Source organism: Phacochoerus africanus, chromosome 5 (assembly GCF_016906955.1).
Source record: "Phacochoerus africanus isolate WHEZ1 chromosome 5, ROS_Pafr_v1, whole genome shotgun sequence".
Taxonomy (NCBI): Eukaryota; Metazoa; Chordata; class Mammalia; order Artiodactyla; family Suidae; genus Phacochoerus; species Phacochoerus africanus.
Window position 1 is genome coordinate 18,979,232 of NC_062548.1, and position 23,829 is coordinate 19,003,060.

The 23,829-nt window shown below is 53.8% G+C and overlaps 3 protein-coding genes across 6 annotated transcripts; 1 reads left to right on the forward strand and 2 right to left on the reverse strand.

Annotated features, from left to right (window-relative positions):
• Positions 1–228: 228 nt before the first annotated feature.
• Positions 229–4,743, reverse strand: ZNF48 (zinc finger protein 48). Of its 2 annotated transcripts, none has more exons than XM_047780083.1 (3): positions 4,586–4,743; positions 4,325–4,418; positions 229–2,823 (listed from the first exon to the last, which is right to left on the reverse strand). In XM_047780083.1, the coding sequence occupies exons 2-3, from the start codon at positions 4,401–4,403 to the stop codon at positions 1,022–1,024; spliced, it is 1,881 nt and encodes a 626-aa protein (XP_047636039.1). In that variant the 5' UTR covers positions 4,404–4,418; positions 4,586–4,743; the 3' UTR covers positions 229–1,021. The 2 variants fall into 2 exon arrangements, with proteins under 2 accessions (XP_047636039.1, XP_047636038.1); XM_047780082.1 differs by having other exon boundaries at positions 4,562–4,695.
• Positions 4,744–12,779: 8,036 nt separating this feature from the next.
• On the forward strand, positions 12,780–17,174 carry SEPTIN1 (septin 1). Of its 3 annotated transcripts, none has more exons than XM_047780084.1 (12): positions 12,780–12,818; positions 12,960–13,052; positions 13,154–13,319; positions 13,412–13,498; positions 13,995–14,118; positions 14,427–14,561; positions 14,681–14,798; positions 15,630–15,731; positions 15,856–15,952; positions 16,158–16,323; positions 16,574–16,664; positions 16,784–17,174. In XM_047780084.1, exons 1-12 carry the CDS (start codon positions 12,795–12,797, stop codon positions 16,868–16,870), a joined length of 1,290 nt encoding a protein of 429 aa, XP_047636040.1. In that variant the 5' UTR covers positions 12,780–12,794; the 3' UTR covers positions 16,871–17,174. The 3 variants fall into 3 exon arrangements, with proteins under 3 accessions (XP_047636040.1, XP_047636041.1, XP_047636042.1); XM_047780085.1 differs by having other exon boundaries at positions 13,229–13,319; XM_047780086.1 differs by lacking the exon at positions 12,780–12,818 and having other exon boundaries at positions 12,860–13,052.
• A 180-nt stretch (positions 17,175–17,354) lies between these two features.
• MYL11 (myosin light chain 11) lies at positions 17,355–20,324 on the reverse strand. The gene is made up of 7 exons (XM_047780088.1): positions 20,235–20,324; positions 19,310–19,402; positions 18,975–19,050; positions 18,667–18,771; positions 18,493–18,571; positions 17,642–17,690; positions 17,355–17,551 (listed from the first exon to the last, which is right to left on the reverse strand). Exons 1-7 carry the CDS (start codon positions 20,235–20,237, stop codon positions 17,447–17,449), a joined length of 510 nt encoding a protein of 169 aa, XP_047636044.1. The 5' UTR covers positions 20,238–20,324; the 3' UTR covers positions 17,355–17,446.
• Positions 20,325–23,829: the final 3,505 nt, after the last annotated feature.

The window sequence follows — 23,829 nt, forward strand, 5'->3', positions numbered from 1 at the left end:
TAGATGGCCCCTGTGGGCAGCCCGAATTCAGCTGACGGACCTGGTGGCCCGTTTTGTAGCCAGCTGTCAGAGCTATAAAGCAACGATGACAAGCCAACTTCTTTATTTGACAGGCTCAAAGAGGGCAAGTTTACACATGGCTTGGAGGTTTTGCCTGTGTGGATGTTTTGGCACTGTTTTCACCCCTCACCGCGCAGGCGCACACATGCACACAACAGAGTCCAAACCTCAGACAAGAAGCAGTTTATTGGCGAGGAGACACATGGAGATGTGGCCTTCCCTGGCCTCTCCTCACTCTGGTACTGCCCTTCTCCCAGCCTGTGTGTCTCTGCTGATGTCCCCGAGGACCTGGGCGTAGCTTCCAGAGCAGATGAGTGCTGCTTCTGCTGTCTCTGGTCTATGCAGTCAGTATCCACGAATCGGGGCAGTTTGGGCTTCTCTAGGGCAGACAGGTCTGGGCTCTGGCCAAGTGTCCCCTTCTTGGCTAGGACCATATCCAGTGGCCTGAGGCTGGGTACAGCCTGCCTCACAGCTCCTCTCCCCATCAGTAGGATGATCGAGATGGCCTTGCCTCACTCTGTCCCTCTAAACCTCAGCAGTCTCGTTGCCGCTCATAGGTCAACAAGCCCCCGGTTCAGCGTGCTGGTCTCCCAAGGGCAAGGTTGGGAGCCATCAATGAACAGGTTAAGGGGCAGCAGGGATTTAGAGTTCTCTAAGGGCCCTCAGGCTAAGGCCAGTTTATTCATTCAGCAAGTATTTATTGAGAGCCTACCGTATATATACTAGGCAGTGGTCTAGAAACTAGGGGTACAGACCGCACCGGCAAGGTCCTGATCCCAGCCAGGACAGTTTCCTGAGCTTCAAGGTCATGGTATCCAATTTCTATTTCTATCTATTCACTCCTTTCTCCCTTATCTTCCCCTCCTTCTCCCTCCCACCACCTCCCAGGCCCTTTCTTCTCTGCTTAAGCAGCAGATACCCTCCCTTTGGTCTCCTGGGCCTCCACCCTCCCTAGACCCCATCACTCCAGTCCTGTTGGAGGCTCCTCTTTGAGGGGCCTTGCCCGACCATCCCCAGTCCCAAAGGGCCTCAGGACCAGGTGCCCACGCTGGTGCTTGATACGGGCAGAACTGTCTCCGAAACCCTTGCCACACTCTGCACACTTGTATGGTTTCTCCCCAGTGTGTGTGCGCCTATGTTTGACCAGATCTGAGCTCCGGGGAAACTCCTTCCCACAGAAGCCACACACGTGGGGCTGGCTGGGTCCGGAGGGCTGAGCCCGCACTCGGGATCGAGGGGCTGTGGGTGCTGGGCCTGGGGGGTTATGTGGCCTCAGGAGAGTGGACGGTGGTGGCGGCCGAGCCCGTTCCCCACGGTGGGTGCGGAGGTGCTTGACTCGGGCGGAGCTGTCGGCAAAACCCTTGCCACACTCAGGGCAGAGGTAGGGTTTTTCCCCCGTGTGTACACGATGGTGTTTCACCAGGTCCGAGCTTCGGCGGAAGCCCTTGCCACACTCAGGGCACTTGTGGGGCTTGTCACCTGCCAGGGGTGGGGGTGGCTCCCCAGCTTGTGGGCCCACGGGCTCCGGCTCCAAGCCAGGCAGGCCAAAAGGGCCGTCGCCCGAGTGTGAAGGGCTTCGAGGTGTCAGCGGGGGGCTGGTGCCGAGGGGAGGCGGGGGTGGGCTTGAGCTGGGGGGTGGGCTGGGGATCAGAGGGGCCAGGGGGTAGCCTGGGAAGCTGAAGTCCTGGGGCTCCATGTGCGTGAGGCGGTGTCGGAGGAGGGTGGAGCTGAGGCTGAAGGTGCGGTCACACTCGGGACAGGCATGAGGCCTCTCGCCACTGTGGGTGCGGAGGTGCTTGACCCGGGCAGAGCTGTCAGCAAAGCCCTTGCCACACTCAGGGCAGAGGTAGGGCTTCTCGCCCGTGTGTACCCGCAGGTGCTTCACCAGATCCGAGCCCCGGGCAAACTCCTTTCCACACACATCGCAGCCAAAAGGCTTGGGCCCCAGGTGGCTGCGCTGGTGGCTCAAGAGGCTGCAGCTGAGCACAAATCTTTTGCCACAATCGGTGCAGATATATGGCTTGTCCTGGGCCTTAGGTCCCTGTGTGGCCGCCGTGGCCGCTCGAGATGGCTGCCGCCGGGGCACCACGGGCCGGGGGGGCTGCTCCCCGCGGTGTGTCCGCTGGTGCTTTATGCGGGCAGAACTATCGCCAAAGCCCTTGCCGCAGATGCCACACTTGTAGGGCTTCTCCCCTGTGTGTGTCCGCTGGTGTTTCACCAGGTCAGAACTCTGTCGGAAGCTCTTGCCACATTCACCACAGATAGTGGGGCGCTCACCAGCAGGGATCCTGGACCGCGGAATCTTTGGGGGGCCCTGGGCCGGTGGCCGGGCTCTGTAGGGCTTTTCACCACTATGAGTCCGCTGGTGTTTGATCCGAGCAGAGCTATCCCCAAAGCCCTTGCCACAGACCCCGCACTTGTACGGCTTCTCCCCTGTGTGGGTCCGCTGGTGTTTCACCAGATCGGACATCTGGCGAAAGCTCTTGCCACACTCGCCACACACGGCGGCCCGATCACTAGCCTGGCCCCAGCGTGGTTCTCCCAGGAGCCGAGGGCCTCTGTCCCGAGCCTGAGGTTTTCCAGGTCCCTCTCTCTGGACCCACAAGTCATCCCAGGTCTGGATGCCCTCGGGTTTGAGAGAGGCACTTCCTACTTCATGGCCTGGGGCCAAATCTTCCTCTTCCTTGAAGCCCAAGTCATCTTCTTGTGGGCCATGTGCAAACTCATCCGGTTGAGACATCGCCACATTCTCACTCCCCAGACCTGGGGAAAGAAAAGGGAGTGGTAGACCCTGTCCTTTGCCTCAGACCCTGTCTTGACCATCTGCAGTCACAAGGATCTCTCTCGCTCTCTCTGAATTTCTGAAGCATTTATGATTGTCTCTGCCTCAGTAACAGTAACTGCCTTCTACCACACTCTTCATGTGTGCCAGTATCGTTTTTTTCTTTCTCTTTTTTTTGTCTTTTTAGGGCCGCACCCGCGGCGTATGGAGGTTCCCAGGCTAGGGGTCCAATCGGAGCTACAGCTGCCGGCCTATGCCACAGCCACAGCCATGCCAGATCCGAGCTGAGTCTGTGACCTACACCACAACTCACGGCAACGCTGGATCCTTAACCCGCTGAGCGAGACCAGGGATCGAACCCAAAACCTCATGGTTCCTAGTCGGATTCGTTTCCGCTGTGCCACGACGGGAACTCTGGAACTCCTCTTTACTTCTTTTTGGCCGCAGCAGCAGATGGCAGCTTGATGGGAGATCTCAGTTCCTAGACCAGGGACTGAAGCTCCACCTCCTAACCACTAGGCTGCCAGGAAACTCCCACCGATACCTTAACTAAGTGTTATTTGAATCCTTGCAAATAATCCTAGGAGGGAATACTGTTATTATCCCCATTTTACAGACATGGCGGCTCAGAGAATTTAAGTCACTTGCTCAAGATTATAAAGGTTAGAAAGTAGCAAAGCCTGATTTCTAACTCAGGTCTGTCTGATTCCCAAGCCTGTGTTAAGCCCTACATTATAGAGTCTCTATTTGGAAAACCCAGTATTTGCTCATTACATTGTTTCTTTTTTATACTAGCCTATTCTGTAATTTATTATTTCAGTCATCTTCTATGTCCCTGAGAGGACCCAGACACACACCCGTCCCTCAAGATACTTAGGGTTGGTAGGAGAGACAAGATGAAGCACAGATAATTATAATTGCAGGCTCAGAATGACTGTGCTGTCACCAGAGAGAGGAAATCAAAAGATAGGGCTGGGCTTTCACAGCAGAGGAAAGTAAACCATGGAAAGGAATGGAAGATCATGCTGGAAAGGGATGTTGGGACTAGATTAAGTAGGTAAGGTCTGCATTGAACACTAGGCTAACACTTTTAATTAATAGGCAGAGGGAGCTAGGGACGGTTTTGGGGAAGGCAGGCAGGATTAGATCTGAACTCAGATCAGTGTGGCTGCTCAGCGCATCATTGGAGAGAAAAGGGCTTTGGAGAGGCTGTTACAATGGCTGGGACAGGGCAGAGACAGGGAGAATGGTGATGACTGTAGGGGATGGGGAGAGTCTTTGAAATGATGCTCTTCACAGCCTGGTGCACAGTAGGTGCTCAGAAACACCGGCTCCCTCCCTGGGCTTTTGCTCCCCTCCCCTTCCTCCCCTGGAAGCCCAGTTCAAGTCCGATTTTTCCGGGTCTGGGCCCGGCAGAGGCCAGCACTGGAGTCCCCACCCGGCCATTACCTGCCCAAGTCGGCGCACCGCCTCGGCCCTCACCTGTGCGGGCGCTTCTCAGCTGCTCCCTGTCGTCTGGGCCACGGAGATCGGGGCCCCAGGACCCCACCGCGCGCTCCATCGCCGGCAGGCCGCCCTGAGCAAAGGGATAGACACAATTCCACGGTCACACAGCCATGTGCGGACGTCGGCGCCCAGCCGCTGCCCTCTGCCGGTCGGCGCGGGCACCGGGCAGCGTCCGGGTCCGAGATGCGGGGCGCGGCTCTCGGTGACCCTTACCCGCGCCGCCGGTCGCCCCTGCACCTGCTGCTCCTTCCGGTGTGCGGCTGCCCCCTTCCCCTCCGGCCGCCGCCGCCGCCGCCGCCACCCCGGCGCCCTGCGGAGCTCCTCGGCGGGGCTCCGGTGCCCGAGCCGCCGGGGGCTCAGGGATGCGGGCTCCGCGCCAAGCGGGGAGGGGGCTCGGACCCAGGCGTCCCGGAGGCTGCTGCCGGGGGCGGGGACGGGAAGCGGAAGCGCCGGGCGGCACCGCGCCGCTCTAGGACCTTGGAGGAGCTGCACGCCTGTGGGGGCCGCCTGCGTCCTCGGGGCTCGGTGGCCGGCGGGCAGCCGTGTGCCGCAGAGCGGGCTACTCTGAGCCGCGGACAGTTGCCCGAACTCGGTGGTATTAACCGTGTGCCTCCTGGGCTGAAGCTGGTTGCCGAGGGCCGAAGACTCTTCCTAATTGTCGCTGTGTCGGGCCACCCGCGCGGACCTCCGGAGCTGGCCGACAGTGCCAACCACCTCGGCCGGGAGAGACAAAGAGAGATCCAAAGACGGACCCAGGGAAAGGGGTGGGGGAAAGACCGAAGCAAACAAAGGGCGGCAGAGGGCGGCGGAGACCCCAGACGGGGCGGGGGCGGGGCGCCGAGACACAGGAAACAAAGCGGGGCCGGTCGGCTAGACCGAGGGTCGGGGGTGGAGGCTGGGCTGGGCTGAGCTGGGGGAGACCGAGACGCGAGCAGAAGCCAGAGGCAGACGCCAGATAAATGCTGGGCAGAGGCGGGCCGATGGAGTCAGACCTGGGCCCGGAGACTCACGAAGTCATTACCTAAGAGCCCTAAGTTAGAGCGCTTGCAAAGGCAGAGAGACCAAAAGACTGCAGCCGACCAAAAACACTGGAGCAAAAGATGGGCCACCAAAAACAAAGAGATGTAAAAACAGATAAGAGAGACAAAGTCCCTGAAGCAGAGGCTGAGGAACTGCAAGAAAAGGCAGGGAACCTGGAAAGAAACCGGCCCAAAGACAGAGGAACAAAGACAGTGAAACAGGCCGAGACAAAGAGAGACCGAGCACAAAGAGGCCATGGGGAGACTAGGAATGGCTTGACAGCCGACAAAGGCAAAGGCCAGGCAGAGGCTAAAGCATTAAACCCTGCTTCCCCGCTTGATGGGGCCCAGCTGGAGCTGCGTATCTGTACTCTGGGCAGGCTTGCCTTTGAGGAGGCGGTGGGGCGCCTGGAAGTGTCTGCAGCCCATGTACTGAGGGAGGGGAGTAACCAAGTCTCGTGTGTTAATTCCCATGTATTAGCACCTCCATGCCATGCCTAGAGTTTGATAAAGAGATGGAACACATGTGAGTGTGGTTTTGGGGGTGCTACCAATTTAAAGAGGCAAGCACACAGGAGTTCCTGTCGTGGCTCAGTGGTTAATGAATCTGACCAGGAACCATGACGTTCAATCCCTGGCCTTGCTCAGTGGGTTAGGGATCTGGCGTTGCCGTGAGCTGTGGTGTAGGTCGTAGACTCGGCTTGGGTCCCACATTGCTGTGGCTGTGGCACAGGCCAGAGGCTACAGCTCTGATTCAACCCCTAGCCTGGGAACGGAAGCGGCCCTAGAAAAAGCAAAAAGACCAAAAAAAAAAAAAGAGAGGTAAGCACACAAATCATGACAAGAACTGTGAGGGCATGGGAGAATTACATGCACTGATTGAAGATAGTTCTCATTGGTGGGAAGGAGTCTGCAGGGTTCTGTGCACCTGGTATGCAGGAATGTTAGACACTGATAGACAGGGACTACAAGTCGATCAGCATATACTTCTGGATCACCAATTCCAAGTCTAGGCCCTAGAAATACTCAGACACTCTTGGCTCAGTAGATCGTGGAGAGGTGCAGGTGATATGACAGTTTCTATACTGACCCTATGAACACAGATACGACAGGAGGAATTTCTGTTGTGGCTCAGTGGAAACAAATCTGACTAGCATCCATGAGGACACAGGTTCGATCCCTGGCCTCGCTCAGTGGGTTAAGGATCTGGCATTGCTTTGGACTGTAGTATAGGTCTCAGACATGGCTCAGATCCTTCGTTGCTGTTGCTGTGGCTGTGCTACAGCTCCGATTTGTCCCCTAGCCTGAGAACCTCCATGTGCTGTGAATGCGGCCCTAAAAAGACCATAAAAAAAAAAAAAAAAGATAAGACGGCAGTGCAGAGAGACCTGTAGGGTTCTGCAGCTGTAGACAGTGTTTTTAGGTCATTCATGCAGAGTGTGATTCCTGGCCTTGTCACTTGCTACTCTTTAGCCTTGGGGAAGTTAATTCTGTTTCCTAAACTATAAAATGGGGATAATACCTAATTTGAATGGTTGATGATAATAGGTATAAGGCACTGAGTTAAAAATACAGTTGTGACTCTATGGGCTGAAGTAATCACGGAAAGGTTGCCTTTTATTTATTTATTTATTTTTAGGGCCACAACCATGGCATATGGAGGTTCCGAGGCTAGGGGTCAAATCGGAGCTGCAGCTGCCAGCGTATGCCACAGCCACAGAAATGCAATATCTGAGCCCCGTCCGCCACCTACACCACAGCTCATGGCAGTGCCGGATCCTTAACCCACTGAGCGAGGCCAGGGATCAAACCTGGGTCTTCATGGATACCAGTCAGATACGTTTCCACTGCACCACAACGTGAACTCCAAAGGTGACATTTTTGAGCTGATCCTTTCAGGACAGCTAAAATTTCAGCCAAGTCCAGGGCCTGGCTGAAGTGGGTCTTGAATGAAGAACTCCAAGCAGAGGGAATAAAACGAATAGTGGCCCCCACGCTAATGAAAAGCCTACTATGTGCTAGAAGCTTGAGATCCAAGGATGACTGAGACCTCTCCTTACAGAAGAAAAAAGAGAATAATTGCTTTTTTTCTAATGATTTTTCCCCCTTATCGTTGGTTTAAGAGAATAATTCCTGTAATGGATTTACATAATAGGAAAGTAGTGGAGGACTTCTCCGGTGGCTCAGCAGGTTAAGGATCCATCATTGTCACTGCTTTGGCTCAGGTCACTGCCGTGGCACATGTTCGATCCCTGGCCTGGGAACTTCCGCATGCAGTGGACCAAAAATAAATTAATTAATTAATTAAGGAAAAGAGTGGAATCTAAAGACAGGACAGCCAGTTAACCATTTGTTTCACAAACATTTCCTGAGGGTTCAACACGTGTGCTAGGAAACAGGTAAGAGGGGACCAAATGGCAAAGAAATTCCCCCAAAGCTGGCCAGCCCACATGCTATCCACATTTGTAGATCTAGCCCTGACTTTGAGAAGACAAAGCCTGGAGTTTTAAGTCTGATATAGATGTTCCTCCATGGATAGAGTAATTACGAATGTATTATAGAGCCATAGGCAATTATGAAGGTATGATGGTGTGAAAAAATAACTCATCGAGATTATTAGTCTTACTATTTTTTTTGTCTTTTGTCTTTTTAGAGCCGCACCCGTGGCATATGGAGGTTCCCAGGCTAGGGGTCTAATCAGAGCCATTGCTGCCGGCCTACACCACAGCCATAGCAACTTCAGATCCGAGCCGAGTCTGTGAGCTACACTATAGCTCATGGCAAAGCTGGATCCTTATCCCACTGAGTGAGGTCAGGGTCCGAACTCATGTCCTCATGGATGCTAGTCGGGTTCGTTAATTGCTGAGCAGCGACCAGAACTCTCCCAGATTATTATTAAATGAGAAAACTGTCCACCATACACTGCCCCAGCTCAAGGTGGGATCTTCCATTCACCAAACAGGCTCCAAACTTTATCACCTAAATGACTGGGCATAATTTGTGGGAGTTAATAAGCATGTAAATGGAATATGCTACTAATTCATGTCATCTCTACACTTGACACAAACACCAGCCAAGAACCTTTTCTGCAGGGCACTTTTTTTTTTTCCTTTTTACGGCCAACACCTTCAGCATGAGGAAGTTCCCAGGCCAGGAGTCGAATCAGAGCTACAGCTGCTGGCCTACACCACAGCCACAGCCACATCAGATCCAAGCCGCATCTGCGACCTATGCCAAAGCTTGTGGCAACACCAGATCCTTAACCCGGTGAACAAGGCCAGGGATTGAACCCACAGACATTATGCCAGGTTCTTAACCTGCTGAGCCACAATGGGAACTCCTGCAGGGTATTTTATTTTATTTGCTTTTATGGGCTGTACCCATGGCATATGAAGTTCCCAGGCTAGACATCAAATCAGAGCTACAGCTGATGGCCTACACTCAGCCACAGCAATGTGGAATCTAAGCCACATCTGCAACCTACACCTCAGCTCATGGTAACGCTAGATACTTAACCTACCAAGTGAGGCCAGGGATAGAACCTGCCTCCTCGTGGATCATAGGCGTTCGTTAACCGCTGAGCCATGAAGAGAACTCTGAGAGCATTTTAAAATATGGCCTCGAAAAAATAAATAAATAAATAAAATAAAATATGGCCTCGATCAGTGGGTTAAGGATCTGGTGTTGCCGTGAGCTGTTGTGTGTGTCGCAGATATGGCTCGGATCCCGTGTTGCCGTGGCTCTGGCATAGGCTGGCAGCTGTAGCTCTGATTGGACCCCTAGCCCACGAACCTCCATATGCAGGTGCGGCCCTAAAAAAGCCAACAACAACAAAAAATATGCACAAATGCCTAAATACGTGACTTCCTTTGACTCAGTAATTCCCTTTATGGAAATGAGGCCCAAGGAAATGGTTGGCCAAGTGCACGATGATAGCACCACAAACATACTCATCCCAGCTCAGCATTGTTAATCACAGGGAAGAATGAGAATCAACCTAAATACTAAGCATCTATAAAAATGATACTGGGGAGTTCCCGTCATGGCGCAGTGGTTAACAAACCCGACTAGGGACCATGAGGTTTCGGGTTCGATCTCTGGCCTCATTCAGTGGGTTAAGGATCCGGCATTGCTATGAGCTGTGGTGTAAGTTACAGACGCGGCTCAGATCCCACATTGCTGTGGCTCTGGCATAGGCCGGTGGCTACACCTCCAATTCGACCCCTAGCCTGGAAACCTCCATATGCCATGGGACGTGGCCCTAGAAAAGGCAAAAAGACAAAAAAAAAAAAAAATGATACTGTAGATAGTTATTTATGATCACCGAAAGATGTATAGAACATTATGAAGTGAAAAAAAAAGGTTCCTAAAGTTACAGCATGATCCTAGTTTTATGTATTTATACATAATGTATAGTCATAGGAAAAGTCTTAGAAGGATGAAAATCAAAATGAGGTTCTATCATGGTAATGATATTAAATGTAAATTTTTATAACCATTTGCATTTGCTAATTTTCCTATGAGACTATATTGGATGTACCATAAGCAAACGAATATACGTGTGTTTGTTCGGTTTTGTCTTTTTGCCTTTTCTAGGGCTGCTCCTGCAGCATATGGAAATTCCCAGGCCAGGGGTCTAATCGGAGCTGTAGCTGCCAGCCTACGCCAGAGCCACAGCAATGTGGGATCCGAGCGGCGTCTGCAACCTACACCACAGATCACAGCAACGTCGGATCCTTAACCCACTGAGCAAGGCCAGGGATCAAACCCAAGGCTTCATGGATACTAGTTGGATTTGCTACCACTGAGCCACAACAGGAACACCTATTTTATTTTTTATTTTATTTTTTAGATTCCACATGTAAGTGATGTCTTATACTGTATAAGACAAATATACAGTATTTGTCTTTCTCTGACTTATCACACTAAACATCATACCATCCGTGTTGTTGCAAATGGCAAAACTTTCATTTTTCATGACTGAGTAGGATTCCCTTGGGTATATAGACTACATCTTTTTTATCCACTCATCTATTGATGGATACTTAGTTTGCTTCCAAATCTTAGCTATTGCAAACACTGTTGCCATGAATATTGGGTGCATGTATATTTTTGAATTAGTGTTTTCATTTGCTTTGGATTTATACCCAGGAGTGGTATTGCTGGATAAAATGGTAGTTCTATTTTTAGTTCTTGGAGTTCCTGTCGTGGCTCAGTGGTTAACGAATCCGACTAGGAACCATGAGGTTGCGGGTTCGATGATCCCTGGCCTCGCTCAGTGGGTTAAGGATCCGGCATTGCTGTGAGCTGTGGTGTAGGTCAAAGACGTGGCTCAGATCCCAAGTTGCTGTGGCTGTGGCGTAGGCCAGTGGCTACAGCTCCAATTCAACCCCTAGTCTGGGAACCTCTATATGCCGCAGGTGGGGCCCTAAAAAGACAAAAAAAAAATAAAATAAAATAAATTTTTTTTAGTTCTTTGTGGAACCTCCATGGTGTTTTCCACGGTGGCTGCATCAATTTACATTCCCACCAACAGTGTGCAAGGGGTCCCCTTTTCTCCACATCCTCGCCAACCTTTGTTAGTTGTGGTCTTTTGGATGATGGTCATTCCGATAGGTGTGTACACATTATTTTCTTTCTTTCTTTTTGTCTCTTTAGGCCCACACCCGAGGCACATGGAGGTTTCCAGGCTACGGGTTGAATCAAAACTGTAGCTGCCAGCCTACGCCAGAGCCACAGCAACGCCAGATCTGTGCTGCGTCGGCAACCTACACCACAGCTCATGGCAATGCCAAATCCTTAACCCGCTGAGCGAAGCCAGGGATCGAACCTACATCTTCATGGATGCTAGTCAGACTAGTCAGATTCATTTCCACTGCACCACTACGGGAACTGCTACACATTATTTTCTTAAAGATTATTGAATAATTCAGGGCAGAACTGATTGGAGTCTGAACCCAGGGCAGGGCAAAGAGGGTGAGGGAGGTACAGAGGGAAGGGGACCAATTTTTCTCATCAATGGGAAGAACTTGGAATCCACTTGGATATACCTGTAGAGAGCAAGGGAAGGAGGAATTCAGAGTTTTAACTAAGAGGATAGGGCTGCTCAGGCTGATGAGAAATGCAGGAGGAAGTGTTGCGGAGCAGTGGGAAAGGGTATAATTATCCCTTCCTGGGCTTCTCAAAGCACTCTGTTTATCTCCTTATGACACTACATTTTTAGCTTCAGTGTGTGTCACACTTTCTTGTGGCTGTCTCTGTCTCCCCAGAGGGCCGCCTGCAACCCTAACTCATTCACTCTGTCTGGATTCTCTGCCACTAATCCAGGAGAGCAGTCACTAGAGTGGAGCTGGTGGCACCTCAGCTCGTGTAATAGCAATAACTACCACTCTGGAAGTTCTGTGGCACAGTGGAAACAAATCCGACTAGGTACCATGAGGTTGCGGGTTCGATCCCAGGCCTCACTCAGTGGGTTAAGGATCTGGCGCTGCTGTGAGCTGTGGTGTAGTTCAAAGACGTGGCTTGGATCTGATGTGGCTGTGGCTATGGCATAGCTCCGATTTGACCCCTAGCCCGGAAACGCCATACGCCAGCGGGTGCGGCCCTAAAAAGCAAACAAACAAGAACTACCACTCTGTGGGAGCTCATCTCCTATACCAGGCGCGCTAACGTGCTAAAAGCTTTATGTGCATCAGGCAGATAATCCTCATTGTGACTCTAGGAGGTGAAATTGTTAATAGTGCCATTTAACAGGAGTTCCTGTCATGGCGCAGTGGTTAGCAAATCCGACAAGGAACCATAAGGTTGTGGGTTCCATCCCTGGCCTTGCTCAGTAGGTTAAGGAGCCGGTGTTGCTGTGAACTGTGGTGTAGGTTGCAGATGAGGCTCGGATCCTGCGTTGCTGTGGCTGTGGTGTAGGCCGGTCTGATTAGACCCCTAGCCTGGGGACCTCCATATGCCTCGGCTGTGGCCCTAAAAAGCAAAAAAAAAAAAAAAGCAAAAAACCCCACAAAACCCCAAAACAAAAAAGAGTCTGATTGCAGCAGCTCAGGTCCAGGAGGTATGGGTTCGATTCCCACCACCATGCAGTATGTTAAAGGATCCAGTTGTGGCTAGGTCACAGCTGCGGCTCAGATTCAATCCCTGGTCTGGAAACTTACATATGCTGCGGGTGTGGCCATAAAAAGAAATAAAAAATTAAATTAAACTTTAGAAATGCTTTTATGCTTAAAAAAAAAAAGTGAATCCAGTGCATGAGCTGGCAAGGAACACTGATGACCCCTCAATCTTGTTATGGTTTTTGCGGTCCACTGAGACCCTTGGAACTTTTTTTTTAAACCATCCCTGTCAAAGCCTTCATCTCACTTGCTAGAGAGACCAACCCGCTTCCTTCCTCTCTTCTCACACTGTATCTCCTACCAAGGGTGATGAGGCCACAGCTTGGAATAAAGGTGTACAGAAAACAAAAGAGTTGACGTTTCCCTAGGGGTGATGATGGGCAAAGGGATGCAGGAATTGAGGACCTGGACCCCTTCTTGGTCTTGGCTCTCCCCACCTCTCTGGGCCAGTTCAAGCATCTCATCTTCTTACAGGGCCCGCCCCCTTGTTTGCCGCCCTCAACTTCCTGCCCTACCAGAGGAAGTGGGGAGAGACAGCAGGTGCAGCGACAGCTCTCAGAGGCCATGGTGAGTCCTTACGCCCAGGCATCCAGGCAGCTTAGCCCCCAGCCCCCAACCCCCAGGGTATCCAGGCCCAGGTCAACCCACGGTACGCTGACTTCTCTCAGCCGCTGAGATCAGGTTATCCTGGGGGCCTGGCCTGCCGCCCCCAGCAGCCTCAGCTCGTCCACCCCCACCAACAGGACAAGGAGTATGTGGGTTTCGCCGCCCTCCCCAACCAGCTACACCGCAAGTCCGTCAAGAAGGGGTTTGACTTCACACTCATGGTGGCAGGTCTGAGGGTTTGGGAGGGGGACCTGGCAAGGGGTCCTCAAGAGACCTTGGTTGTCCCCTTATCTGACCAGGTGGGCCTGTCCTACCTACAGGGGAGTCAGGCCTGGGAAAATCCACCCTCATCAACAGCCTGTTTCTCACCAACCTCTATGAGGATCGGCAAATCCCAGAGGCCAGTGGTAAGACCCCACCCCACCCCCCGGCCCCCCCGCTGCCCCTGCCACGGTGCTCTCCAGGCACTCTCACCCCCTCCTCTGATGTCCCCAGACTGTACTCTCCCTTTCCAGCTGGGTCACCCATGACATTTTGGGGGACTCAGGCAGCTTCACTGCTTTTTTCTTTTTTCTTTTTTTTTTTTTAGGGCTTCACCTGCACCATGTGGAGACTCCCAGGCTAGGGGTCGGATCAGGAGCTATAGCTGCCACCTACACCACAGCCACAGCCACAGCCACGCAGAGTCCTTAACCCACTCATCGAGGCCAGGGATCAAACCTGCATCCTCATGGATACCAGGCGGGTTCCTTACCACTGAGCCACAATGGGAACTCCACTGCTTTTCTTGGAGACTCAGGCTCCTCCCTTGAGAACCGGGTGAGGGCAGCTGAGTCTGAGAAAGGAAAAATAGTCCTGCCTCGGACCCCTACCCAGCTCGCTGACCTCTCCTCATCCTCACAGCTCGCTTGACACAAACGCTGACCATCGAGCGCCGGGGTGTGGAGATCGAGGAGGGGGGCATTAAGGTGAAGCTGACCTTGGTGGACACACCTGGCTTTGGAGACTCAGTGGACTGTTCAGACTGGTGAGGCGTGGGAGAGGACACGGGGCTTGGCTTCCCAGTGTGGCTACTCTGTGGAGACGGAGGGGTCAGATACAGGGCTAGCCTGCCCTGTTTCTGCCCAGAGGTGGGGGGGGGGGAACCTGTTTCTGCTGGCCTTGTGGCCCAAAGTGCCCTGGCTTCCCCACATCTCACCTGCCGGATTCCTCTGATGTCTTTTGTTGGACCCAAAGAAACTACTCCCCATCCCCACCATCCTGCCTGGCCTGGCGCCCTTCCCTGCGCTGCGGTCCCTGACCCCTGGGGTGTGACCCACTCTCCCCACACCCCAGCTGGCTGCCTGTGGTGCGCTTCATTGAGGAGCAGTTCGAGCAGTACCTTCGCGATGAGAGCGGCCTGAACCGGAAGAACATCCAGGATTCCCGTGTCCACTGCTGCCTCTACTTCATCTCACCCTTCGGCCGAGGGTCTGGGGCGGTGGGGTGGGGGGAGCGTCCTTGGGGGGTTGGGGGGCATTTGAGGAGGGCTTGGAGGGGGTGGTCTTATAGTCCCTGGAGACTGAACCCTCACCCGTTCCTCGGTGCAGGCTCCGGCCCCTAGATGTGGCCTTCCTCCGGGCGGTGCACGACAAAGTCAATATCATCCCAGTCATTGGCAAAGCAGATGCCCTGATGCCGAAGGAAACACAGGCCCTCAAGCAGAAGGTGTGTGCGGGGTGGCCTCTGACCTTTGGCCCCCCATGAAACCAAAAGTCATGATCAAAGCCGAACTCAGCTTTGCCTTCTTAGATCTTGGGGGTGGCCTTTCTGGAGCAGGCTAGACTGTGGAGGAAAGTTTCTGAGGATGTGGACCACAAGTTGCTGGAGGGAAGCCATGTCTCTGGAGGCTCAGAAGAGAAGCTCTGGGCTGGATGCTGGGCTAAGGCCTGTGTGAGGGCAGGGGCATAGCCATGATCATCCCTGTTAACCCTCTGGCCCCAGGATGCTGACTGCCCCCACCACCACCACCACCAGTGTCTTTAGTGCCTTCTCCCACTGTTTCTGCTTGTCTCTCTTGATCTTTTTTCGGGGTCTGCTCATCTTTGAAACTTTCTGGGCATCACTCTTCTCTGTTAGGGAAGCTCTCTCACTCAGTTTTCATTGTCTCCATCTCTGTCGATTATGGGCTGAGATGCACCTGTGGCATATGGAAGCTCCCTGGCTAGGGGTGGCATTGGAGCTATAGCTGCCGGCCTATGCCTCAGCCACGCCAAATCCAAGCCCCGTCTGCGGGCTGCACCACAGCTCGCAGCCATGCTGGATCCTTAACCCACTGAGAAAGGCCAAGGATCGAACCTGCCTCCTCCTGGATACTAGTCGGGCTCATTACTGCTGAGCCACAAGGGGAATTTCCAATTCTCTGAGATTTTGTTTTCAGTTACCCTGCCTGTCCATTTCTCACCATCTCTTGTCTTTCACACCTTCTTCTCTGTCTCTACCAGCCTGTATCTCACGGTCTCTGTGCTTCTCACTCTCTCTGCATCTGACTCCTCCAAGATTCGGGACCAGCTGAAGGAGGAGGAGATCAACATCTACCAGTTCCCCGACTGTGACTCTGATGAGGATGAAGACTTCAAGAGGCAGGATGCGGAGCTGAAGGTGCAGAGGCAAAGGGGGAAGGGGCAGAGAAGCCGAGGAGGCGGATGTGGAGGTGGGAGCTGAGAAAGAGGTTTCTGCCCATGGTGGGAGGGGCCAACAGTGATCCCTGACTCCCGCCCTCCAGGAGAGCATCCCTTTCGCTGTCGTTGGTTCCTGCGAAGTAGTGAGGGAGGGGACCCGACCAGTGAGGGGACGCCGCTACTCCTGGGGCACAGTGGAGGGTAAGGCTGGGCGGGCAGGAAGGGCAAGGTGATTTCAAGTCCACCGCACTCAACATTTGGAGTTGGGGCAAAGCTCTGGTCCCAGGAGTCCTCCTAGGTGCCAAAAGAGGGGTCCTTGGGCAGCAGACTGGGGACCCTCCCCTATTAGCCTGCGGCAGTCCCGACCCAGCCCGAGCTCCCTGATGCTCACCCATCCGACCCCCAGTGGAAAACCCACATCACTGCGATTTCCTGAACTTGCGACGGATGCTGGTGCAGACACACCTGCAGGACCTGAAGGAGGTGACGCATGATCTGCTTTATGAGGGCTACCGGGCCAGCTGCCTACAGAGCCTGGCCCGGCCTGGGGCGCGTGACAGAGCCAGCCGTAGGTGAGAGCCAAATCGGACACCTAGGTATTTCCAAGGCCCCGCCCTCACCCTCCTTGACCTCGGCCTTCACCTTCAAGACCTCTCTCCCAGACCCTTTCTTTCCCTACCCACTTTGCTTACGGCCCTAAACTGAAGGATGCTGCTCCACCTCCTGAACCCCAATCAAGGCCCAGGCCCTGCTTCACGGCCGTGACCTACAGCCAAGGCTCTCCCCCTTGATAGATTCCTGTCCCTTTTCCCCATCTCCTAGTAAACTTTCGCGCCAGAGCGCCACAGAGATTCCGCTGCCCATGCTGCCTCTGGCAGACACGGAGAAGCTGATCCGTGAGAAAGACGAAGAGGTAAGAAAGCACCTCGCTTCCCTCCGCTCCCCCCACTCCCCGACCAAGCCCCCACGTCCTCTTCGAAGTCCCTCTCTGGCCTCGCCCGGTGCCACCGCCTGCAATCTTGCTCCGCACAGCTGCGCCGCATGCAGGAGATGCTGGAGAAGATGCAGGCCCAGATGCAGCAGAGCCAGGCGCAGAGCGAGCAGTCGGACGCCCTCTGAGGCTCCCGTCCCCGCCCTACTTTGCCTCGCCTCCGCCTTCAGTTCGTCTCTAGTCCAATCCCCGTGTCCCAGGCTGCCTGGCGCCCAGTCCGCGAGCCTCAGTCTGTAAGGCCCGCCTTTGCAAGGGGTTGAGGCGCTAACAGACTGCTACCTCCAATCCCGGAGTTTGTCGCCCCGCCTTTGACTCCGCCCCAATCCGCCCCGCCCACTTCACAAACACCAGCTTCCAGCCCGGCCCCTAATCCCCTCATCCCCGCCCCCCTTCACCCAAATTGGGAGTTTAATAAAAACCGAGTTTCCCTGAGGCCACGCAAGCCTGCTCTTTCTCAGCGGGAGTGAGTGGCTGGGTTAGCGGGTGGAACGGCCCCACCCAGGCCTCCGGGCCACTATTCATTCATTTACTGGCGCTCATTTCATGCCAGCCGGTGTTTCAGCCCAGCCTCCCACCTGAGCCCCGCTCCGCTCGCACAGAAGGCGCCGCGGATAAGAAACAAGACCCGTTCAATTTATTAGGAATCGAGCCAGGGGGGTTGGACTGGCAGGAAGGTGTTGGCCATCAAAGACCGAAGAGGTCCCCTACTCCTGGTCCTTGGCGTCGCCGTGCGTGATGACGTAGCAGATGTTCTTGTAGTCCACGTTGCCGCCCACGTCAGGGGGGAAGGCTGCCCACATGTTCTTGATCTGGGGAAAAGACGCGGGGGTATCTCAAACCTGTTCCATACGCTCTCCCTCTCCCTCCTTCCGCTCCTCCCGGGCACCTCCTCCACTCACCTCTTCCTGGGAGAAGCGGTCACACTGCGTGGTAAGCAGCTCCTCCAGGCTGGAGAAAGGTGACGTAAGGGGAATTGAGAACAGGCTTGGAGATTCCTTTCCACTCCCTCCCACCTCATCCCAGTTGCCATTTCCAGTCTCCCCAGTCCCGCCTTGAAAACCTTAAACACCAAAGTCACACTGGATTCCTCACTGGTCTCCCAAACACTTATTTTATTTTATTTTTTTTTCGCCACATCTAAGGCATATGGAAGTTCCTGGGCAAGGCACTGAATCTCAACCGCGCTTACGGCCTGATCCTTTTAACCCACCGCGCAGGGTGAGAAATGGAACCCACACCTCCGCAGCTGCAGTCGGGATTCTTAAGGCACTGTACCAGGGGTGGGAACTCGCAAATTCTCTTGCCACCCCGCTTTTGCCCTTCCCCTGTGTGCTGTGAAAATTTAATCCCATTGCCCATTTCCACAGTCCTGATTTCTCCCTAAGCCCTGGCAGTGCCTAACCCTTGGTAGGAATTTTAAGGAGACCTCCTGTGTGGGAGCAGCTGGAGGGGGTCACTTACAATTGCCTTTTTTTTTTTTTTTGTCTTTTGCCTTTTTAGGGCTGCACCCGAGGCATATGGAAGTTCCCAGGCTAGGGGTCTAATCGTAGCTACAGCTGCTGGCCTACACCACAGCCACAGCAACACTAGATCCGAACCACATCTGCAACCTATACCACAGCTCAAGGCAATGCCGGATCCTTAACCCACCGAGCAAGGCCAGGGATCAAATACAAGTCTTCATGGATACTAGTTGGGTTCGTTAACCATTGCGCGCTGAGCCACGACGGGAACTCTGGGGGTCACTTACAAGTGCTTCTTGATGGTACCCTTCCCCTCCGGGTCCAGAACCTTGAAGGCTCCAGTGATCACATCCTCAGGATCAGCACCTGATTGGGGAAGGGGATCAGAGGGTACATGAAGCTGAAGGGTTGCTAACAGGTCGGTCCCTGAAAGGCCTGGGGACCTAGAACACTTCATTCACCTTTGAGCTTCTCCCCAAACATGGTCAGGAAGACAGTGAAGTTGATGGGACCGCTGGCTTCCTTCATCATGGCATCTAGCTCCTCATTCTTCACATTTAGACGCCCTGGAACAGGGTGGGGAAAGCATGGGCTGGAGTGGAGGCTTGGGGCCAGGGGATAATGCTTCCCATAAAGTCACATCATCCTACCCATTTTTCACTTGGGTAGACAGAAGCCCAGGGTGGACCTGGCGGGGCTAGAACCCAAGGCTGCTGAATTCCCAGGACTCTGCAGCCTCGAATCTTTACTGGGGGCGTTGGGGGCTCACCCATGGCTGCGAAGGTGTCCCGAAGGTCTTCCTTGTCAATAATGCCATCACGGTTCTGGTCAATTACTGTGAAGGCCTGTGGAGGGCAGGGAGAGGTTAGGTCCCGCATGGACAGGCTTCAGCATCCTTACTCCAGGCAGATCAGATTCCAAGACTCTGGCCTCCAGCCAGCCGTCCTCCTTAGACGCCAAGCAGGGCAGAGAGCAAGGAATTCTAAACCCTCCCCCTCCCCCTAAACAGGTGCACATTCCAGGGGGTGGGAGGTGGGGGGCGGGGGGCAGAGTAGCAGTGGGTGCCTTTGGTCAGCCTCCAGTCTCCCTTCTCCCCGCACTCACCTCCTTGAACTCCTGGATCTGAGTCTGATCGAACATGGAGAAGACGTTGGAGCTTCCTTCTGCCGCTGCCCTTCTCTTGGCCTTCTTGGGTGCCTGAGGGATGAGGACCGGACAAAGGAGTTTGTGGACAATCCTTACCCCTCTCTGGAGGCAATGGATTAGATTCAGCGTTCTTCTGAGTCCACTCTTTTAAAGTAACTCTTCTGGCTCCAGGCATCCCCTTCCTTATGACCTCTCTGCTGAGGAGAATTGCTTCAGTTGTAGCCTCAAATTCCTATTCATAGCCTTCCACTCTACCCGACAGGTGGGAGGTCCCTCCCCTTCTCAGTGCTCGGAGCATGGCTCATCCAAGTCCTAGACTTGCTGTGTGATCCAGATTCACTCATCACCCTGTTTAAACCTCTACTTTCTCATTTACGAAATGGGAGTGGGGGGAGTTCCCATTGTGGCTCAGCAGTAATGAACCTGACTAGTATCCATGAGGTTGAGGGTTTGATCCCTGGCCTCGCGAGGTGGGTTAAGGATCTGGCATTGTTGTGGCTGTGGTGTGGGCTGGCAGCTGCAGCTCCAATTTGACTCCTAGCCTGGGAACCTCCATATGCTGAAGGTATGGCCCTAAAAAGACAAAAAAAAAAAAAAAAAAGGAGCGGGTGTTCTTGCCTGGTTGATTGCAGGGGTTTTTTCAGAAGATGGAGGGCAGGAAGGTATGGATCAAGCTTTGAGGGGCACTGGGCTCCTGAGAGTGGAGTGTCTGGGCAGATTATCCTCGGTTGGGTCCTTTAGGGCATCATTCTGTACCTTTCCCATTAGTGATACCAAGGGAGGGAAGATTCATCTTTTTTCCTCTTGCTGGACTGGGCACCAGCTACTTTCAAAGGATGAGGTGCCTGAGGGATCTGGGCAGGGGCTGGGGGTTCTCACTCACCATGTCTTAAGTCTCCTGGGGGCAAGGCAGTGGCTCTGGCTGGAAAGGAGCAGAGAGTCAGCCTGGGGCGGTCCCTCTGGAGTTATATAGTCCTGCCCCAGGGAGCCCTTAACATACCAGGGTAACCTTAGCCCTGTGGGTGCCCACCCCAGATACCAAAATAGCCCAGCTCAGAGCCTCTCCTTTCTTGGAGGGCCGGCAACAGCTGGAGCCCAGGGAGGGAGGGAGGAGAGAGTGAATCTTGGGATGCATGTCTCACTCGGACCTGGGCAGGAAGGGATGTTCTTTCTCCCAAAGGGGGGGGGGGCTGGAAGGTGCCAGAGTTCAGAGAGGGCCCAGGCTGAGACAGAGTACTAGGAGAGAGAGGAAACAGGCCCCTGTACCCCTGCCTGAGGTGGGCTCAGATGGAAACCCAGGACATTTTGCTGAACACCCAGAGCCTGCAAGGCATGGGTCTGTGCTTAATGGGTACGATTTGGCAAACACAGCCTCCCCCGCCCCCCCATCACAGAGTTCATAGTCAAGAGTATATATGCGTGAGGCTAGTGACAGAGGTTCAAGGTGAGCAAGAGCTGTCTGGGGAAGCTGGGGATCAGAAGGTTCTTCTGTATCCCCTTTTGGGGGGATTTTGTGAGGAAAGATTTGGGGCATAGAATCACTAGATATGGAGGCACTAGACAGGCTGGAGCAGAGAATCTGCTCTATGACCTTGGACTTGGTACTACAACTCCCTGGGCCTTGGTTTCCTCTTCTATGAAATGGGGGTGAAATCCCCACGCCAAAGAACTTGGGGATGTGAACACTATTTGGAAACAGTTAGTGAAGTATCATCCTTGTAATTAATATTCAAGCCCTGCCTTGGTGGAAATTATAGTCTAGCCATGGAGACATCCCAACCCATCTGGTCAGGAGGACAGAAGGATAGGGCATCACAGCCCTGTCTAGGAGTATGGAAATGACTTTATGAAGGCCAGTAGAAGCGAGTCAGGTGAAAGTGGGGAGGAGTTCCTGCTGTGCTGCAGTGGAAACAAACCTGACTCGTATCCATGAGGATGCGGGTTCCATCCCTGACCTCGCTCAGTGGGTTAAGGATCCGGCGTTGCCATGAGCTGTGGTGTAGGTCACAGATGCGGCTCAGATCCTCCATTGCTGTGGCTGTGGTGTAGGCTGGTGGCTGCAGCTCCAGTTCTACCCCTAGCCTGGGAACTTCCACATGCCGGGTGTGGCCCTAAGAAGCAAAAAAAAAAAAAAAAAAAAAAGTTTGGGAGTTCCCATCGTGGCGCAGTGGTTAACGAATCCGACTAGGAACCATGAGGTTGTGGGTTCGGTCCCTGCCCTTGCTCAGTGGGTTAAGGATCCGGCGTTGCCGTGAGCTGTGGTGTAGGTCGCAGACGTGGCTCGGATCCTGTGTTGCTGTGGCTCTGGCGTAGGCCGGTGGCTACAGCTCTGATTTGACCCCTAGCCTGGGAACCTCCATATGCCGCGGCAGCAGCCCAAGAAATAGCAACAACAACAACAACAACAAAAAAAAAGACAAAAAAAAGGTGCAGGTGAAGGTGGAGGAGCAGGCATGCTAAGCAGAGGGCATGGATGGGTAAAGGCCTGGAGAAGTGAAAGATCAGAAGTCTTTCGCTCACCAAAACTGTGATGGGGCCTGAGCAGAGGCAAGAGGAACTGGCTGGACACTAGACACTGGAGGGTCTTCAGTACCAGGCTGATGGCTGAGACTTTTTGAGCCTTGGAAAAGTTTGAACCATGAGAAGGACATGGTCTAGTATGAGTCCATAACACTTTTGTGGATAATGGTGTGAAAGTTGGAACTCAGAGGAGAGGAGTCAAAGACACCAAGAGAGAAGCTAACTGGTTACCTTCTCCCAGGTGGCTGGGATGGCCAATGGCTTCTCTCTCCAATCTGGGCAAGAACCGGCTTGGCTGATGTGCGTGATTTTAAGGTATTCTCTCCTACCCCTCTGGGCCTCTGTACCCTAGTCCCATTCCACGCAGTGGTGGTCTGGGGGAATAGTGGCTGAGGAAGCCCCAGGAGGCCCAGGGTTGGCAAGGACACTCATCTCCTCCTCCTGCTCCCTCTAGGGCCTGATGTCCTGAGGAAGTTGCCTCCTCCCCGCCCCCGACTCCGGCCTCATGCCAATGTCTCTAAGACATTTTCTTTTCTGGGCACAGCGGCCCAGCCACCTGTTGTCTCTAAGAAGAGAGAAGGAGCCACCCTAAACTTAGCAGTGGCCCTTGGCCTCCTGCACTGGTCCCTCCCTGCCTCAGTCGACAGCTGCCTCACCATATATGGTTACCATGGGGGTCCAGGTCCAGGGAGAAGCCCACTTATTACTGGTTCTGGGAGGGGAGGAGAACTCCAAAGAGGGGAATGGGGGAAGAGCTCAGGAAGCTCAGGTCAAATGAAAAGCAAGGAAGTTGAGGAGAAGGAGATCTGGAGCAGCACTGGAGTTCACAGGATCTGAGTCTGAGCTGGGAGTAAGGAGCTTCAGAGAACTCAGAAACCAGGGAACTGGCTGAAATTTCAGGATGGTGGGCTTTGTATGGAAATCAGAGCCCCCCTGGGGCTACATCCTGAATCCTGGGGCTCAGGGCAATGGGAGATAGAAAGAGGAGGGGCTGGTAAAGACAGGGCTTTGTGTTCGTGGTCTGGGGTAGCCTGGGGGGCTCATGAGGTTGGGGTCTGGTTTCTTAGCAGAGGTTGAGCACAGAGAGGTGTGTCAGTGAGGGGAGAGGAGCAGATGGGGTGCGTTTTGGGTCCCCCAAAGAATAAACACACAGATATGGGAGTTTATGGTATTGGGAATTCACGATTTGGAGTCTGGGATCCCCACTAGAATGGAGGCAGCACTCAGGTGGTAGCTCCGGCGGCCCCGGATTCTGGGGAGGAGCTCAGATAGATGGAGCTGAGGTGAGGGACTTGGGGGTTGGGATTCCCATAGGAAATGGCGGATCCAGAGAGATGAGTCGCTTATAGGATTTTGGGGCTCTGGTTATAGCCGCCTGGGCTTGTAGCGTTGCGGTTTCTTGCGGGCTGAGATGACAATTAGAGACGGAGTGAAGGTCAAGAGTACTTGATCAGGGCACGGATCTGTAGTGGGCTCGGAGAATGGGGCCCAAGAGTCGACTCAGGCAGAGCAGCCTGGCGCTCTTATTGTCTAGGGGTTGTACCAAAGCCCCTAGCCCCCGCCCCCTGTCTGCGCTGTCCCCAGCTGTCACCCCCATCCCGCGCTAGTCTCCGATTGTCACCGATATCTCTGGCCCGGCACCGCCTGCTGGCAGCACGCCTTCTCTTTGGAAGCTGCCATTGGGTGAGACAGCTGTCTATCTTCCTCCCCTGTTGCTAAAGTGAGAGGACGCATTCATTGGCTGACGTAGCGAATTAATCGCAACTGTGGCCCGCCCCTTCCAGCTGTCATTCCTTCCTGACCTTCTTGGGAGACCTAAAGAATATCTCAGCTCCTATTGACTGCGGATACCGTCTGGCGCCGCCTAAATAGATATCGCTGTCTGTCAAGTTGACCTCCGCCTGCTTCTTTTCATTGGCTCCCTTTTAACCATTCCTATTAGCCAGGCCCGCCTCTTT

Coding starts and splice junctions, on each gene's coding strand:
- ZNF48 (XM_047780083.1), bottom strand. CDS start 4,403: ATGGAGCGCGCGGTGGGGTCCTGGGGCCCCGATCTCCGTGGCCCAGAC. Junction 2,824..4,324: donor GCTGAGAAGCGCCCGCACAG/GTGAGGGCCGAG, acceptor TTCTTTCCCCAG/GTCTGGGGAGTGAGAATGTG.
- SEPTIN1 (XM_047780084.1), top strand. CDS start 12,795: ATGAGGCCACAGCTTGGAATAAAG. Junction 12,819..12,959: donor GGCCACAGCTTGGAATAAAG/GTGTACAGAAAA, acceptor ATCTTCTTACAG/GGCCCGCCCCCTTGTTTGCC. Junction 15,732..15,855: donor GGCAGGATGCGGAGCTGAAG/GTGCAGAGGCAA, acceptor CCCGCCCTCCAG/GAGAGCATCCCTTTCGCTGT.
- MYL11 (XM_047780088.1), bottom strand. Junction 18,572..18,666: donor GTTTGGGGAGAAGCTCAAAG/GTGAATGAAGTG, acceptor TTCCCCAATCAG/GTGCTGATCCTGAGGATGTG. Junction 17,552..17,641: donor ACCGCTTCTCCCAGGAAGAG/GTGAGTGGAGGA, acceptor TCTTTTCCCCAG/ATCAAGAACATGTGGGCAGC.